We start from the raw sequence: 18550 nt of genomic DNA on the forward strand, positions 1-18550 counted from the left end.
GGGAGGAAGAGAGGAAGGTAGAGAGGAAGGAAGAGAGAGGGAGGAAGGGAGGGAGGAAGGGAGTAAGAGGGAGGAAGAAAGTAAGAGAGGGAGGAAGAGAGAGAGGAAGAGAGGAAGAAAGAGAGGAAGATAGGAAGAAAGAGAGGAAGAACTTACCCTCTGTACACTTGTCCATCTCCTCTGACTCCTGGAGCCATGCAGCCACCTTGCTCTGTCCATTACTGTAGGAGGCAGGCAGGCTGCTCCTGGTACTGGGGGCCTGGGGGGACTGCCATGGTGGGAGGCTGGTGCTGCTACTGGGGGCTGGGGGGGACTGCCATGCTGGAAGACTGGTGCTGCTACTGGGGGCCGGGGGGGACTGCCATGTTGGGGGACTGGTGCTGCTACAGGGGGCTGGGGGGGACTGCCATGGTGGAAGACTGGTGGGCTTGGTCTGCTGGAGGACATGGAGAGAGACAAAGAGGCTGGTTAGTTAACACACCTCAGTCTACAACACCTGAATAACACACACCACGTGAAATAAACATTATGTTTCAGGCTTGCTAGGAGAAAATCTAAGATCATTCCATGCCTTCTAAGAGGCATGTATAATAGCTGAAGAAAAGGACAAGACATAGTATGTGGCCAACAACTCTAAATGTCAAACCACCAAAGATATCCCTTCTGTTTCACCATCACTTCAAAGCAGCAGATGTTTACTGACTCAGTCTCAGGCCCTGTGAGAGTGCTGATCAGTAGGAGGCCATGCCGGCCCAGACCCAGACCAGGCCCAGACCCATGCAGGCCCAGACCAGGCCAAGACCCAGATCCAGATCCATGCAGGCCCAGATCAGGCCCAGACCCAGATCCATGCAGGCCCATCAGGCCCAGACCCAGATCCATGCAGGCCCAGGCCAGGCAGGCCCAGACCCAGACCAGGCCAAGACCCAGACCAGGCCCAGACCCAGACCCATGCAGGCCCAGACCAGACCAGACACAGACCAAGCTGCTCTGAATACAGGCCTGATTGATGTCCTAATGGCTTCAGTCTGCCAGACTGTTCTTTCCCTGGGGACACAGTGTATTTGCTTTTTTTATTTTTATTTTTTATTTCACCTTTATTTAACCAGGTAGGCAAGTTGAGAACAAGTTCTCATTTACAATTGCGACCTGACAATTTAACTTTAACACATTCACAGACAAATATTAGTGATACTGCATTACCCACTGCATTACCCACTGTAATTACTTCCAACATTACCCACTGTAATTACCCACATCCTTACCCTCTGTAATTACCCACAGCATTGCTCACAGCATTACCCACATCATTACCCACTGTAATTACACACAGCATTACACACTGTAATTACCCACATCATTACCCACTGTAATTACACAATGTAATTATTCACATCATTACCCACTTTAATTGCCCACAGCATTACCCACTGTAATTACACACCGCATTACCCACTGTAATTACCCACCACATTACCCACTGTAATTACCCACAGCATTACGGTATTAAGGCCATATCTGATTCAGACTCATTAGTCTTATAATTAGCTCAGTAACTGAACAGGGCTGTTAGTAGTAATAGAACCAGTCACAAATGAAAATGTTGCGTGTCTGTACACTGAAACATGAATAGCTTTGTATGTGGGTCAGACAGAAAAGAGCTCAGCTTACCACAACAGAGAACAACTGTGCCGAGCTAACTAACAGGGAAGAGGAGCTAACTGACAGGAAAATGAAGCTAACAGTGAATAGGCGCCAACTGCCAGAAAAGTGGCGCTAACTGCCCGGGAAGTTAGCTATCCTGTCAGTTAGCTTCACTTTCCTGTCAGTTAGCTCCTCTTCCCTGTCAGTTAGCTCGGCACAGTTGTTCTCTGTTGTGGTAAGCTGAGCTGTTTTCTGTCTGACCCACAGGGAAGTAGCGCTAACCGTCAGGGAAGTGGAGCTTACCGCCAGGGAAGAGAAGCTAACTGCCAGGGAAGAGGAGCTAACCGCCAGGAAAGAGGAGCTAATCGCCAGGGAAGAGGAGCTAATCCACCAGGGAAGAGGAGCTAACCGCTAGGGAAGTGGAGCTAACCGCCAGGAAAGAGGAGCTAACCGCCAGGGAAGAGGAGCTAACCCAGCAGGGAAGAGGAGCTAACCGCCAGGGAAGAGGAGCTAACCCACCAGGGAAGAGGAGCTAACCGCTAGGGAAGTGGAGCTAACCGCCAGGAAAGAGGAGCTAACCGCCAGGAAAGAGGAGCTAACCCACCAGGGAAGAGGAGCTAACCCACCAGGGAAGAGGAGCTAACCGCCAGGGAAGAGGAGCTAACCCACCAGGGAAGAGGAGCTAATCGCTAGGGAAGAGGAGCTAACCCACCAGGGAAGAGGAGCTAACCGCCAGGGAAGAGGAGCTAACCCACCAGGGAAGAGGAGCTAACCGCTAGGGAAGTGGAGCTAACCGCCAGGAAAGAGGAGCTAACCGCCAGGGAAGAGGAGCTAACCCACCAGGGAAGAGGAGCTAACCGCTAGGGAAGAGGAGCTAACCCACCAGGGAAGAGGAGCTAACCGCTAGGGAAGTGGAGCTAACCGCCAGGAAAGAGGAGCTAACCGCCAGGGAAGAGGAGCTAACCGCCAGGGAAGTGGAGCTAACCGCCAGGGAAGTGGAGCTAACCGCCAGGGAAGAGGAGCTAACCGCCAGGGAAGAGGAGCTAACCGCCAGGGAAGTGGAGCTAACCCACCAGGGAAGAGGAGCTAACCGCCAGGGAAGAGGAGCTAACCGCTAGGGAAGTGGAGCTAACCGCCAGGGAAGAGGAGCTAACCGCCAGGGAAGAGGAGCTAACCGCCAGGGAAGTGGAGATAACCGCCAGGGAAGTGGAGCTAACCGCCAGGGAAGAGGAGCTAACCGCCAGGGAAGTGGAGCTAACCGCCAGGGAAGAGGAGCTAACCGCCAGGGAAGTGGAGATAACCGCCAGGGAAGAGGAGCTAACCGCCAGGGAAGTGGAGATAACCGCCAGGGAAGTGGAGCTAACCGACAGGGAAGAGGAGCTATAACCGCCAGGGAAGTGGAGATAACCGCCAGGGAAGTGGAACCCACCTTTACTTCATGTTGTCCTGCAGCGGGGGAGGCTGGGTGGGGGTGAGGGATGGGGGACTCAGTGCTGGCAGGGGGAGGAAACGTCCTTATGGTGGCGTCTCGGGGGGAGCGGACAATCTCATTCTGCCGGTAGAGACGGTGGTGGCGCAGCTTGACCACCCAGGAGTCAAAGATGTCTGGAGATTTGATCTGTAAAGAGGAGAGGGATGAAGAGGAGAGATTTGCCACAGTAGGCTATTGTTCATAGAAATTGTAATCGTCCAAGCCCTCAGACAAGGGCTAGACTTCTATCATCCATCCTGTGAATCTCTGTCACACTTTCAAGCTAACCTTGATGTGGTAGATATGTTCCTCTGTGTCCAAGTCAATGCTAACCTTGAGGTGGTAGATATGTTCCTCTGTGTCCAAGTCAATGCTAACCTTGAGGTGGTAGATATGCTCCTCTGTGTCCAAGTCAATGCTAACCTTGAGGTGGTAGATATGCTCCTCTGTGTCCAAGTCAATGCTAACCTTGAGGTGGTAGATATGCTCCTCTGTGTCCAAGTCAATGCTAACCTTGAGGTGGTAGATATGCTCCTCTGTGTCCAAGTCAATGCTAACCTTGAGGTGGTAGATATGCTCCTCTGTGTCCAAGTCAATGCTAACCTTGAGGTGGTAGATATGTTCCTCTGTGTCCAAGTCAATGCTAACCTTGAGGTGGTAGATATGCTCCTCTGTGTCCAAGTCAATGCTAACCTTGAGGTGGTAGAGATGCTCCTCTGTGTCCAAGTCAATGCGGCGGGCTCTCTTCTTGATGGACATGACAGAGAGACCCACATCAATGCAGCCATGCAGCTTGCCTTTCTGAATCTTAGAGAAAAGAGAGTTAACATAAGTCATGTATGGTATCTCATTGTTGCTATATAAATGGAATCTCAAGGTGAAGAAAGAAAGATATAGGATCATGATCGAAAGGACTAATTGAATCTTTTAGGACTACTTGGCTCTTATAGGCCTACTTGACCCTTGCGGGCCTACTTGACCCTTACAGGACTACTTGGAGTCTTATAGGTCTACTTGAAGTCTTATTCAAAAGTAACCACCATTAATCATCATTCTGCACTATTACGCAATATCATGCAGTGGGGCTAGTTTGTCTGTTTGGTTCAAAGAGATCAAGGCTGACAAGAACATGGCTGCTTCCAGGAGACACTGTGGAAGGAAGGACCCTTTGGAAACATCAGATAAGTGTGGACCCAGCAGTTTTACCATTAATTTGGAGATTTCCTACAGACTGACATGGGCAGCAGAAACACTATAGGCAGAGTGACCCTGGAGGTGTTTCTGCTAAGTTACCATTGTGCCATAGGGATGCCAACTGAGGCTGCCCTCCATCCCTGCTCCGTCTCTGTTCCATTGGCTACTAGTCAGGGTTACTCACATCAATTGGTGACTTGGAGTACTTCAGCATCCCATTGTCCAGGACAAAAAAACGCTGTAGGAAAAACAAGAACAAACATTGAGTAGGACAATAACAGCACTTGTCTCTGGAAATGAATGTACTCTATCTGAAAGAAGGTGTGGTTGATTACTTTTCTGAAGGGTTTTGCAACAAGGAAATCGATGTAAACAAGTACAAGTGTTTTCTCTCTCAGTCGGCCATCAAGCCCTACCTTGTGCCAGCCTTTCAGTGGCCATTTCCGCTTCTTCAACATGAAGCCTTCGTGTTTATCTGGCCTCTGGACGTTGCTCTGACCGATTTTCAGCCCCTCAATGATTTCCCAGCTGTCTGCCTCCTAGGGATGGAGAGAGAAACAGAGCCATGTCGGAACTCATCTGTTCACTTCTCCAGGGCCGGCGGAAAGAGCAGAGAAAACAGCAACAGTACAGAAAGACCCCCGGCCCGGACCGCAGTGGTTTCCCCAAGTACATGGAGTAGCCAGCCAGGGCGTTGGCAGAACGAGATCTATTCTACTCTGGTACATTCTAATACCTTGATTCCATCCAAAATACACAGCTAAATTAATGATTACTTTAACGACTTTACCTCCCAGATTGTTAAAATGAGTTGTGGTATTGAGTGGAAAGACATCGCTTTACAATTAAAATGACAGAAAATGTATGAATTCAGTGTGTTAGTTGTTTTGGATATCATCAGGCCTTTGTGATCAACACTATTTTCTAAATAAGAGAACCTTTAACATGAAACCTCTCTACTCTTGAGATTCAAGTCATATTTACAGTTTTACTGCAAGATATGAATGGCCACAATGATGTTTGTTCTTCAAATTATGCTGCTACTGGGGGCAGGATGTTTGTGACTCAAGGAATTGGTAGGGTTTCCGACTTGTCAATCAATCACTGTGGATGGGAGTTTGAGGGAAGGTGGTAGATGAGTAATCTAGTCAGAAAAACTAGTCTACACTTTCAATTTAGTTTATTGTGGCAAAAACCAAAGAAAAAAATATTGTAAACATGAATTCCCTGTTGAGAAACAAAGTCTGGAATAGATCTACCAGTATTTTTATTTATTTAACCAAGTCAGGTAAGAACAAATTCTTATTTACAATGACAGCCTACACCGGCCAAGCCCGGACGACGCTGGGCCAATTGTGCGCCGCCCTATGGGACTCCCAATCACAGCCGGATGTGATACAGCCTGGATGATGGAATGATGGAAGACTGACGCAGGTGTTAAACCAGCAGTTGACTGCTCCATTGTTGACAGTGATTAAATCAGTAGACCTTCATCAATATCTTTAATAATACCATATAAGTATCCTTAGCTTTTAAAACCTTTAATCTGTTTAATTTAATCATATTTTGGACCAGAATGAGGCTCTCTCTCCGCTAGCCTACCTATTGTTCCAGCAGTGAGGGTTCAGCATCTTCATCGAATATAATTAATCTGCAGATAATCGCCAAAAAAGTGTAGTAGGCTATACACACTTTTCTGACTTGCGGATTGAAACGTTTAAATAAAAAGAAGCCTAGTAGTCGGTTTACAATGAGTCTGTTATTGGCAATTTAGTAGACGGCCGGTGCTTATGGAAAACACTGGGAACGCATTTCATCCTGCTGCCTTTAAACAGTATGAATAATAGATACTACCAGATACAACATAAATACTACCAGATACAACATAAATACTACCAGATACAACATAAATACTACCAGATACAACAGAAATACTACCAGATACAACAGAAATACGACCAGTACACTACTGTATATTACGTTGAACTGTGCATTTTTTGTTCTACCTATTAACAGAAATACAGCCCGATTGAGTATCTCCCAGCCCTCTCAGCATTTCCACTAGCTGTCCCCTACTCTGCTCTCCTGTTTCAGGGCTCCTCTGGAATGGAGGATTGGAGGCAGGGATGGGGTCAGGTGGGGATAAGTATGACATGGCAGCAGAAGTGTCCCACTATGAGAAATGAGACCCTGGAGGGCCCCACTTGGCGGCGTGGGTTAGGCCATGGTCAGGTGAAGTTACAGCTGAATACAGAACAGTTAGCTGCCTTATAAGCTGCCCCCTGCAGCGCTGACAACCCAGTGTGTTTGTGTGTGTGTGTCTGTGACAGACTGTGGCCTCACACAACACCCAGGGATCACTATAGGCCATGAAGGGCCATGTGGCTATAAGGGCCATGAAGGGCCATGTGGCTATTACTAAACACAACATCCAGGGATCACTATAGACCATGAAGGGCCATGTGGCTATTACTAAACACAACACCCAGGGATCACTATAGACCATGAAGGGCCATGTGGCTATTACTAAACACAACACCCAGGGATCAATATAGACCGTGAAGGGCCATGTGGCTATTACTAAACACAACACCCAGGGATCACTATAGACCATGAAGGGCCATGTGGCTATTACTAAACACAACACCCAGGGATCAATATAGACCGTGAAGGGCCATGTGGCTATTACTAAACACAACACCCAGGGATCAATATAGACCGTGAAGGGCCATGTGGCTATTACTAAACACAACACCCAGGGATCAATATAGACCGTGAAGGGCCATGTGGCTATTACTAAACACAACACCCAGGGATCAATATAGACCGTGAAGGGCCATGTGGCTATTACTAAACACAACACCCAGGGATCAATATAGACCGTGAAGGGCCATGTGGCTATTACTAAACACAATGAACAATATGCATCTTCTAGCGATCTATTGATAGGACAGGCGCCTGTCAGTCACAAAGCGAGCAATTTATTTTGAATTTAAAAAACATTTGACAGGGAAACTACTGGTCTTCTGTCTGTCCCGCCTCTCGGTACCGGGGTTATTTATGTAGGCTGTGGTTGGCTGCAGTCTCATTTCTCACAGAGGAGGGGAGAGCATGATGCTTCTTCAACATCTCCTGTGAGTGAATTTACACGTCCCATGTAGGCTAATTTAAGTGGTAAAGATGAGTTGACATCAACTTAATGTTTTTTTGGCAAATTCATTTATTTTCTTTAGCGTGTTTCATAGGACTATACAGCCACGGAGTCGGGGTCCATAGGCTATTTAATGTGGTTTGATTGACGACCGAACAGCAAGTTTTGACTAGTTTATAAAAGGTGTCAAACTGATTGAATAAAGTCAATCTCCTATAATTGCCATTCATAAATCATACAACGTAGTTATATGTCCATGGTATCACATCGGGACAGTAAACCAAAGAACTTGTTTGTAATTTCCTCCGATTCGAAGCACATGTCGAGACTTGTCAGTGACCGCTAAAGTGACTTGTCAGTGTCGCTTGGTGATGGGTTGTTCGCGAACAAACGGCTCTTTTTGAACTGATCTTTTAGGTGAACTTTGGGATCCGAATCGCATCGGCGAGAGAGCCGTTCATTTGGCTCCCTAATTTGCACACTGGTAGGCTACTACTGCTGCTTGGTAATTATCTGCAGATAAATTATGAAAACATTCGGTGAAGATGTTGAACCTTCACTGCAGGAACAATAGGTAGCGGATAGAGAGCCTCATTCCGGTCCAAAATATGACAAAAGAAAATAGATTAAAGGTTATAAAAGCTAATTATACTTATATGGTATTATTAACGATATTGATATGTCTACTGATTTGATTTAAATTTCGATTATGGAGTAGTGAACTCCTGCTTTCTGTGTGGCAAAGCCCACGTTTAACACCTACTTCATTCTTCCATCATACTTAAATCTATTCATCGGCGCCGTACTTGGTATAAAAGTGGGTTTGCACAATCTGGCGGGGGTCCTCTCCCTGAACATTTTAGCATTTTTAAAAACCATTTTCCCGCAATTATATTTTGTTTCTCATTAGGGAATCCACGTTTACTTGACAGAATACAATATTTTTGTTTGTTTGTTTTTTGCCACAATTAACTAAATGGAAAGATTCGTTTTTCTGACTAGATTACAAATCTTCCGCCTTCCCTCAAAGTCCCACTCACAGTGATTGATTGACAACTCTGAGTCACAAACATCCTGCCCCCTCCCCTGACAATCCCGCCCAGAGTGATTGATTGCCAGGCAAAACTGTTAAAGGGATAGTTCACCCAAATTACAAAATGACACATTGGTTTCCTTACCCTAAGTGTCCACAGCAGTAGAGCCAATAAAATACATAATTTGAAGAACAAACACCATTGTGGCCATTCATACCTTGTAGTAAAACTGTAAATATAACTTGAATCTCAAGAGAAGACAGGTTTCATGTTAAAAAGGGTTATCTTACTAAGAAAATAGTCCTGATCATATAAGTCTATGCCTGATGATATCCAAAACAACTAAACACACTGAATTCATACATTTTATGTCATTTTAATTGTAAAATCATGCCTTTCTCCTAAATACCGCAACTCATTTTACTGGGAGGTAAAGCCGAAAAAAGTATTCAATAATATAGCTGTGTGTTTCAGATGGAATCAAGGCATTAGAATGTTCCAGAGGCCACCAGAATAGAGCTTGTTCTGCAAAACAAAATCACCGGGGGGGCAATCCGGACTCCCCTCCCCCCAGCCCGGCACTACTTTTTCCTATTCGGCTGAGTATGAGTATGCAGGCTACCAGCTCTACGATAGTGGTCTAAGGCGTCACTACAGACCCTGGTTCAATTCCAGACTGTATCACAACCGGCCGTGATTGGGAGTCTCATAGGGCGGCACACAATTGGCCCAGCGTCGTCCGGGTTAGGGTTTGGAACAAATTCATTGTAAATAAAGGTTAAATAATTTTTGCAACCATATCAAAGATTTTGCTGAGTTCAAGTTTATATAAGGAAATCACTCAACTGAAATTAATTCATTATGCCCCAATGTATGTATTTCACATGACTAGGAAAACAGATATGCATCTGTTGGTCACAGTGTCACACTCTGATCTGTTTCACCTGTCTTTGTGATTGTCTCCACCCCCCTCCAGGTGTCACCCATCTTCCCCATTATGTGTATTTATACCTGTGTTCTCTGTTTGTCTGTTGCCAGTTTGTCAAGTCAACCAGCGTTTTTCGTCTCAGCGCCTGCTTCTCCCCAGTCTCGCTTTTTTTTCGCCCTCCTGGTTTTGACCCTTGCATGTCCTGTTTCTGAGCCCGCCTGCCTGACCACTCTGCCTGACCTTACATTTACGCTTGCCCTGTTGGCGTAATAAACATTGTTACTCTGACACAGTCTACATCTGGGTCTTCCCTTCAAACCTGATAGTACGAATTGGCCATGGCTGAGCCAGCAGACCCGGGTCAGTTGCACGACGCCATCTCCTCCCAAGGAGTCACCATAGGGAGGCACGAGGGACTGCTTCGTGGCCTTATGAGATAGCGCAACGTTTGGGGGTCCAAACGTTGGCTGAACGCCTTGACCAGGCATTCATCGGACAGTTTGCTGGAGCAATTCCGCGGGTTGTCTGGGAGGCAGCCTACCACGGTGGTAACCCCACAGCCCCTCAGTAACCCAGCTGCTAGCAGCGCCATCTCATTGGTCACCCCACTTTCTCAGGGGCCCCTTTAAACCCCCCCCCCACCCCCCCCAAGAACGCTTCAATGGAGATTTGAGCACCTGCCGGCGTTTCCAGCTCATTGTGCCTTCATTTTTGCGCTTCAGCCCAGTCCCCTTGGATCCCTCCAAGATAGCATATCTCATCATGCTGAAGTCCGGGAGGGCTCTCACCTGGGCTACTGCTGTATGGGAACAGCAACCGGCCATATGCGTTAGTCTGGGAGAGGTGAAGAATGTTTTTTTACGCCCCATTCTCCGAGAGAGAAGTTGCCTGGAAGCTAATCCAGCTTCGGCAGGACTCCTGCAGTGTGGCTAACTATGCAGTGGATTTCTGCACGTTGGCAGCGGAGAGTGCTTGGAACCACGAAGCACTGTTCGATATGTTCCTGCACGGCGTCTCGGAGGAGGTCAAGGACGAGCTTGCTGCTCGGGAGTTACCTACGGATCTCGATTCCCTCAGAGCTTTGACCATTGGAATCGATGGGCGACTACGGGAATGACGGAGAGAGAGGAAATTCGACTTCACTCGCACGTCCAGGGATTCCACCTTGTCTCCGAGTCATCCCTGACGATCCCATTGCCGAGAGAACCCGAGGCTTCCCGACCTTCCACGAGAGTCGCCGGAGTCGGCTGAGTCACCGCTACCCGAGCCTATGCAACTAGGTAGAGCTGGGCTATCGCCAGCGGAACGGGAATACAGGATCAACACAAAGAGTTGTCTGTATTGTGAGACTCTTGGTCATTTTGTGTCCTCTTGTCCTTAAAGAGATCAGGCACACAGGAAGGAGCGAGTACTCTGGTGTGCCATTTGGAGAACTTTCCTGCTTCCCTTGCTCGCACCCCTGTTCATGCCATTCTGTTGGGAAGCCAGTCTAAATCATTCCAGGTCCTCATTGACTCTGGGGCCGATTAGTTTTTTGGATGCTACCCTGGCTTCCGAGCTGAACATCTCCACTCCCATGGATGTTAGAGCGCTGGACAGGCGCTCTATAGGCCGGGTCACTCATATTACCACTCCCATCAACCTACGGGTGTCAGGGAATCACAGCCAGACTATTCAATTCCAGCGCAACAAGTCTCCTCAGATTCCCGTGGTATTGGGAAGCGCATAATTGGCCCAGCGTCGCCTGGGTTTGGCCGTCATTGTACATAAGAATTTGTTCTTAACTGACTTGCCTAGGTAAATAAAAATTATTTTAAATTCTTATTTACAATGACGGCCTACCCTGGCCAAACCCGGACGACACTGACTCCCAATCACGGCCGGATGTGATACAGCCTGGATTCAAACCAGGGACTGTAGTGATGCCTCTTGCACCGAGATGCAGTGTCTTAGACCGCTGCGCCACTCGGGAGCCCAATGCATCAAAAGCATTAAAGCAGTGCAATGACCATTCATTGGTTGGATCCAGTGTATATATCATGGCTATTAAATCACAAACCCAGGTAGTAAAACCATCTAGACTGTTAATACAAATGCCTTAATAGAACTTCAAAAGAGACAGCCATGATTAGGCCTAAGCAAAAAGGCAGTAACTGCTCACTTGAGTTAATGTAATTTTTGCTACATTAAATACATCCTTATTCATGTGGACAAGTATCCTGCCTCTATTGTGTTTTGGAGAAAATGGGGGTCATGTTAACAGTAACTGCATAAAGTTACTCTGAAACCAAGGTAAATAAAAGCCATATTTCTCAGTTCCATGGTATGAGCAGTTACTGCCTTTTTGCTTGGTAGGGCAGAAGCATGTTATGTTTATATTTTTGTTCAGTATAGATTGAAACACACTGGTGTTTTAGGCTACATTAACCTCTAATAACTGCAATGAATCAAACCTTTACTGCAGGTAAGGTCTTTAGGAGCAGGGAATAGAACAAACGATCCTTGGGGACACCTTAGGGTGAATCTGGGTATATCTGGGCTATACATATCTAGACCTTCACCGCAGCAGCAATGTGGGGTAGATAGCCAGAGGGACGGACACCTTAAGGTAAATCTGGGTAAATCTGGGCTATAAATATCTAGACCTTCACCGCAGCAGCACTGTGTGGTAGAGAGCCAGAGGGACACCTTAGGGTAAATCTGGGCTACCCAGACCCCTTCTTTTACGCTGCTGCTTCTCTCTGTTTATTATCTATGCATAGCCACTTTAACTCTACCTACAATTCCATAGGGTCAGAAGTTTACATACACTAAATTGACTGTGCCTTTAAACAGCTTGGAAAATTCCAGAAAATGATGTCACGGCTTTAGAAGCTTGTGGTAGGCTAATTGACATTATTTGAGTCAATTGGAGGTGTACCTGTGGATGTATTTCAAGGCCTATCTTCAAACTCAGTGCCTCTTTGCTTGACATCATGCGAAAATCAAAAGAAATCAGTCAAGACCTCACAAAAAGAATTGTAGACCTTCACAAGTTTGGTTTGGATTATCTTCCACACAGGGAAACAACTGTTTCAGATTAATCTTCCACACAGGGAAACAACTGTTTCAGATTAATCTTCCACACAGGGAACCAACTGTTTCAGATTAATCTTCCACACAGGGAACCAACTGTTTCAGATGAATCTTCCACACAGGGAACCTCCTATTTCAGATTAATCTTCCACACAGGGAACCTACTATTTCAGATGAATCTTCCACACAGGAAACCTACTATTTCAGATTAATCTTCCACACAGGGAACCTACTATTTCAGATTAATCTTCCACACAGGGAACCTACTATTTCAGATTAATCTTCCACACAGGGAACCTCCTATTTCAGTTGAATCTTCCACAGTATATCTAATATGTCTAAAAACCAAGAGATGACAGGTGGTTGTTAAAGCATAAAGAAAAGGTTAGTGTGATTATCTGGATACACAGAGGGATGACTGTGTATGATGCACGCTGAATCAGTGTCTGTGTGTGTGTAGTGCTGTGTGTGTGTGTGTGTGTGTGTGTGTGTGTGTGTGTGTGTGTGTACTATAGACTGCAGGTGGTGTCTAGTTGCACTCGTGAGGGTCTCCAGAGCGTTTAATGGTGGTCAGTAGCATAAGGGGAAGTGATATGTATTGATCCCAGAGGGGCTGGATCTCATTAAAGCTTCCCCCACAAATAGCCACTTATACGGCACCACACGGCACGGCACGGCACACACTAACCAGCATAGACAATGAGGCAACATAGAGTTATCAAGGTGAGTCTTGTGGCTTGAGTTAATGCATCACTATGGTGATGGCGACACTGAGCCGGGCTGTAGCTAGCTGTGGCGTTCACCTCGGAGCCAATAGGGACACAGGATAAGACTGAATGAATGAATCACACCACATGGCCCCGTCTCCAGCCTCAACACAACAATACTGTGTACTGGAGACAATCCACTAGGACTTTCCTGCCCAGTAAATCACCACAGCAACCAAATACAACAGCAGTCACTATGGTCCAATAACATTCTCTAGGTATCGCAGCCTCACAAACAACAGACTAAAGTCATTCAATTGGACAGGTCCCTAATTTGTTGAGCGCCTCTTACCTCCCACACTCTCTACTTTAATTAAACTTGTGAAATTCAAGGAGTAGTAATGGCACATCAATATGTTATTGAGATCAGAGTGAGTTCAGACAATAGGCTAGAAGACTGCAGAACTCACAAGGCACCTTTTGTACACAGTGTCCAGTATGACATGACACGGACCAGAGTAGGACAAAAACCAGAGTAGAACACAAACCAGAGTAGGACAGGGACCAGAGTAGGACAGGGACCAGAGTAGGTGAAGGACCAGAGTAGGACAGGGACCAGAGTAGGTGACGGACCAGAGTAGGACAGGGACCAGAGTAGGACAGGGACCAGAGTAGGACAGGGACCAGAGTAGGTGAAGGACCAGAGTAGGTGAAGGACCAGAGTGGTGACGGACCAGAGTAGGACAGGGACCAGAGTAGGACACGGACCAGAGTAGGACAGGGATCAGAGTAGGACAGGGACCAGAGTAGGACACGGACCAGAGTAGAACAGGGACCAGAGTAGGACAGGGACCAGAGTAGGACAGGGGCCAGAGGAGGACAGGGACCAGAGAGCCATAGGGAGGGTACATCTCTCATTTAGCAGCAAGCCTGACTGCCACAGCAAGTGTTCTGTCTAGTCTGCAATTCCCCCAGCAACTCCCCCAAAGCACTCCTCTTCAGAAAGCAATCTCCCATGGTTACGGGAATGCAGCAGTAGCTCCTACACAGCACAGCATACCTGGGCGTGCCACATGTTTCCTGAACCAATAGAGCCTTGGCTTTCTCACTCTACCTCATGGATAATTCATGAGCCTCCATCAGAAAAGCTCCAGACTCCAGTGCAATGTCCTGTTTCTTGGTTGCTACGGTGATACGGCAGTTCAGTTCACAGACCAAGACAGAAGAAGAAGAAAGGCTTCAGCTTCACACCAACGACTAAAGGCTTCAGCTTCACACCACGACAAAAGGCTTCAGCTTCACACCAACAACTAAAGGCTTCAGCTTCACACCAACGACTAAAGGCTTCAGCTTCAAACCAACGACTAAAGGCTTCAGCTTCACACCAACGACTAAAGGCTTCAGCTTCACACCAACGACTAAAGGCTTCAGCTTCACACCAACGACTAAAGGCTTCAGCTTCACACCAACGACTAAAGGCTTCAGCTTCACACCAACGACTAAAGGCTTCAGCTTCACACCAACGACTAAAGGCTTCAGCTTCACACCACGACTAAAGGCTTCAGCGTCACACCAACGACTAAAGGCTTCAGCTTCACACCAACGACTAAAGGCTTCAGCTTCACACCAACGACTAAAGGCTTCAGCTTCACACCAACGACTAAAGGCTTCAGCTTCACACCAACGACTAAAGGCTTCAGCTTCACACCAACGACTAAAGGCTTCAGCTTCACACCAACGACTAAAGGCTTCAGCTTCACACCACGACTAAAAGCTTCAGCTTCACACCAACGACTAAAGGCTTCAGCTTCACACCAACGACGAAAGGCTTCAGCTTCACACCAACGACTAAAGGCTTCAGCTTCACACCAACGACTAAAGGCTTCAGCTTCACACCACGACTAAAGGCTTCAGCTTCACACCAACGACTAAAGGCTTCAGCTTCACACCACAACTAAAGGCTTCAGCTTCACACCACGATGAAAGGCTTCAGCTTCACACCACGACTAAAGGCTTCAGCTTCACACCACGATGAAAGGCTTCAGCTTCACACCACGACTAAAGGCTTCAGCTTCACACCACGACTAAATGGCCTAACATTTAAGCCCCCATAAGCTGACCCTAAATAAGAATTCTAATTCACTGTTTACAATAGCGTCGCAAAAACTGGCTCATGAGGTCCGCCACAGGAAAGGAAGACCCAGAGTTACCTCTGCTACAGAGGTAAGTTCATTAGAGTTACCAGCCTCAGAAATTGCAACCCAAATAAATGCTTCACAGAGTTCAAGTAACAGACACATCTCAACATCAACTGTTCAGAGGAGACTGCATGAATCAGGCCTTCATGGTCGAATTGCTGCAAAGAAACCACTACTAAAGAACAGCAATAAGAAGAAGGGACTTGCTTGGGCCAAGAAACACGAGCAATCGACATTAGACTGGTGGAAATTTGTCCTTTGGTCTGGAGTCCAAATGTGACATTTTTGGTTCCAACCGCCGTGTCTTTGTGAGATGCAGAGTAGGTGAACGGATGATCTCCGCATGTGTGGTTCCCACCGTGAAGCATGGATGAGGTGTGATGGTGTGGTGGTGCTTTGCTGGTGACACTGTCTGTGATTTATTTAGAATTCAAGGCACACTTAACCAACATGGCTACCACAGCATTCTGCAGCAATAAGCCATCCCATCTGGTTTGGGCTTAGTGGGACTATCATTTGTTTTTCAACAGGACAATGACCCAATACACCTCCAGGCTGTGTAAGGGCTATTTTACCAAGAAGGAGAGTGATGGAGTGCTGCATCAGATGACCTGGCCTCCACAATCCCCCGACCTCAAGCAAATTGAGATGGTTTGGGATGAGTCGGACCGCAGAGTGAAGGAAAAGCAGCCAACAAGTGCTCAGCATATGTGGGAACTCCTTCAAGACTGTTGGAAAAGCATTCCAGGTGAAGCTGGATGAGAGAATGCCAAGAGTGTGCAAAGCTGTCATCAAGGCAAAAGGTGGCTATTTGAAGAATCTCAAACATAAAATATATTTTGATTTGTTGAAAACTTTTTGGGTTACTACAGGATTCCATATGTGTTATTTCATAGTTTCGATGTCTTCACTATTATTCTACAATGTAGAAAATAGTAAAAATAAAGAAAAACCCTTGAATGAGTAGGTGTTCTAAAACGGTAGTGTGTATAGGGGGTTTGGGGGCACCCCGGCTTCACGGGGTCTGCAGGGTACGTGCAAAGCCACTGCTTAAAACTAACTATAAGTTAAGTTGTAACTATAAAAAATATATAAGATGTGTCAAATAAATGATAACCAGCCCAGGGCTCCAGCTATGCATTTGGTTTGCTAACTTGCTAGCTAAGTGGCTAGATGTCAAGATCAAGATTCTTGGTTACAATAGAGATATTCAACCCCCTCCTGGATTCAAGATCCCTGTTGCCAAAATCGTTTTGTGCTCCCAATTATTCTATCTATTTTTAAATAGTGCTCATTGTGCACATTCGGTAATACCGTAAACCCTGTTATGGTACAGAAACGGTATGACGGTATGAAAATCCAGATACCGTCCAATCCTAGAGAGATCACCTGCAGGCTGTGCTGTTGGAGCTGCTACTACCAACCAGTCAGTCCCACTCTTTCTCATGGAACCAGAGTGGACTGAATCAGTCCACTAGTCACTGTTCCCAGAGCAGCTGACTGTGTCTAACTCTGTGTCTGGTGGTGGGCAGGTCGGTCACTAATTACCTGGCGGCTGTCGCGCTGGGACGAGGAGGACGACGAGGCGCTCTTGTGTGTAGGCGTCTTGTGGTGGCGGATGGGCGTGGAGCTCCTCTCCTCGGCGCTCATTGTGCGGTGGCTGCCCTGGCTGGGGTTCCTGTGGTGGTGGTGGGACATGGTCCCCCTCCCTCTCTGTGAGTTGCTCCCTGACTGTACAGGACTGTCTGTTCCTCCCTCAGCAGCAGCTCCAGGCTGCGCGTGTCAACAGCATTATCTCAGGCAGTTATGCAGCACACTTCCCCCGGCTCACGCTCCTCTCATCTGCAGCACAGACAAAGAGACAGAGAGACATACAGACAGGAAACAGACGTTAGACTACGTTATGTTAACCCCTCCTCCCCTCACTGCTTGTGTCAACATAGCCAGTAACACTTGTCAAAATAGTCTGAATTAATCTAAGATAAATAAAAAAAATCTGCAATTAATTGACTTTTTGCCAACGAGGACTAAGTCGCACAATGTTACATTTACAAAGACGTTTGGTGCAGTACTTTTCAAGTGAAAGAATGTGCATGAAAACTAGTCGTCTCGTTGAATGACCAGAAACACTTAATTGAAGAATCCCATCAATAGTTCCCTACTAGGGGTAGTACTGTTGACCAATCACTGATGAAAGGGCGTAGACTTCAACTATCGAAATTTGACTTCCCTCAAGTGTGTGCGCACGAACAGCCCCCCCAAAAATTCCTGCAGAACACCAAAACGAACAAAAACGTCACAAAATGTTGTCATAATATATGTCAACTGGGAAGCATACGGTAAGATTTAGCGTTTGGGCCTCTGCCAACTTTTTGAACCCATCCACCAATCTAAATTCACTACCCGAGCCAGCAGCAGGACTCGATTAAATGGGTATTTTTAGAAACCTGGATTTTCAACCCTATTCTGCTCTAGTTACAGTTTGCATCACCATTTGTGTTACCTTTAGCCTTTAATGATGTTTGTTATGGTGAGAAATGTGACGTGCTCTACATGTCACTCATAATCCACTTTGGACTGCAGTGGTGTCTGGCCTCCTATCACTACTCTGCATGTCTCTGTCTCCCACCCAGTATAACTTGATCATCGCCCTTGTCTCAGACAGAGATGAGACACAGGACACCCACTTAACATTTCTTGCCCACTCAGCCTTGTAAATTATCCAGTTCTGTTGTGTGGCAGAACGCCATGTGTCCAGTTAATTCATGAGCGTATTCAGCATCTCGATTGAGGTGGGAAACTAGCCATCTCAGATCCCACAGGCAACATAAATCCCTCTGCATCTAATTACCATTATGATAATGAGTTAATGACGCCAATCGGGTGAGGATACCAAATCAATACAAGACAGACACTGTGTCTATGCAGTACCAGGACCTGGAACACCAACAAGACACAGTGTCTATGCAGTACCAGGACCTGGAACACCAACAAGACACAGTGTCTATGCAGTACCAGAACCTGGAACACCAACAAGACAGTGTCTATGCAGTACCAGGACCTGGAACACCAACAAGACACAGTGTCTATGCAGTACCAGGACCTGGAACACCAACAAGACACAGTGTCTATGCAGTACCAGGACCTG

The 18550-nt window shown here is 46.7% G+C and overlaps 1 protein-coding gene across 5 annotated transcripts in view; it reads right to left on the reverse strand.

Annotated features, from left to right (window-relative positions):
• LOC106582464 (oxysterol-binding protein-related protein 6) overlaps positions 1-18550 on the reverse strand; it is a 90968-nt gene that overhangs the window by 35635 nt on the left and 36783 nt on the right. For 3 of the 5 annotated variants that reach the window (XM_045704869.1, XM_045704868.1, XM_045704865.1), the window contains exons 2-7: positions 16951-17244; positions 4726-4848; positions 4494-4547; positions 3809-3922; positions 3074-3262; positions 157-436 (exon numbers count right to left, since the gene is read on the reverse strand). In XM_045704869.1, coding sequence (XP_045560825.1) covers positions 157-436; positions 3074-3262; positions 3809-3922; positions 4494-4547; positions 4726-4848; positions 16951-17100 — 910 coding nt within the window. In that variant the 5' untranslated portion in view covers positions 17101-17244. The remainder of the gene's footprint in view (positions 1-156; positions 437-3073; positions 3263-3808; positions 3923-4493; positions 4548-4725; positions 4849-16950; positions 17245-18550) is intronic. The other 2 variants (XM_045704867.1, XM_045704866.1) reach the window with 2 other exon arrangements.

This window comes from Salmo salar, chromosome ssa21 (assembly GCF_905237065.1).
Source record: "Salmo salar chromosome ssa21, Ssal_v3.1, whole genome shotgun sequence".
In the NCBI taxonomy this organism is placed as follows: domain Eukaryota; kingdom Metazoa; phylum Chordata; class Actinopteri; order Salmoniformes; family Salmonidae; genus Salmo; species Salmo salar.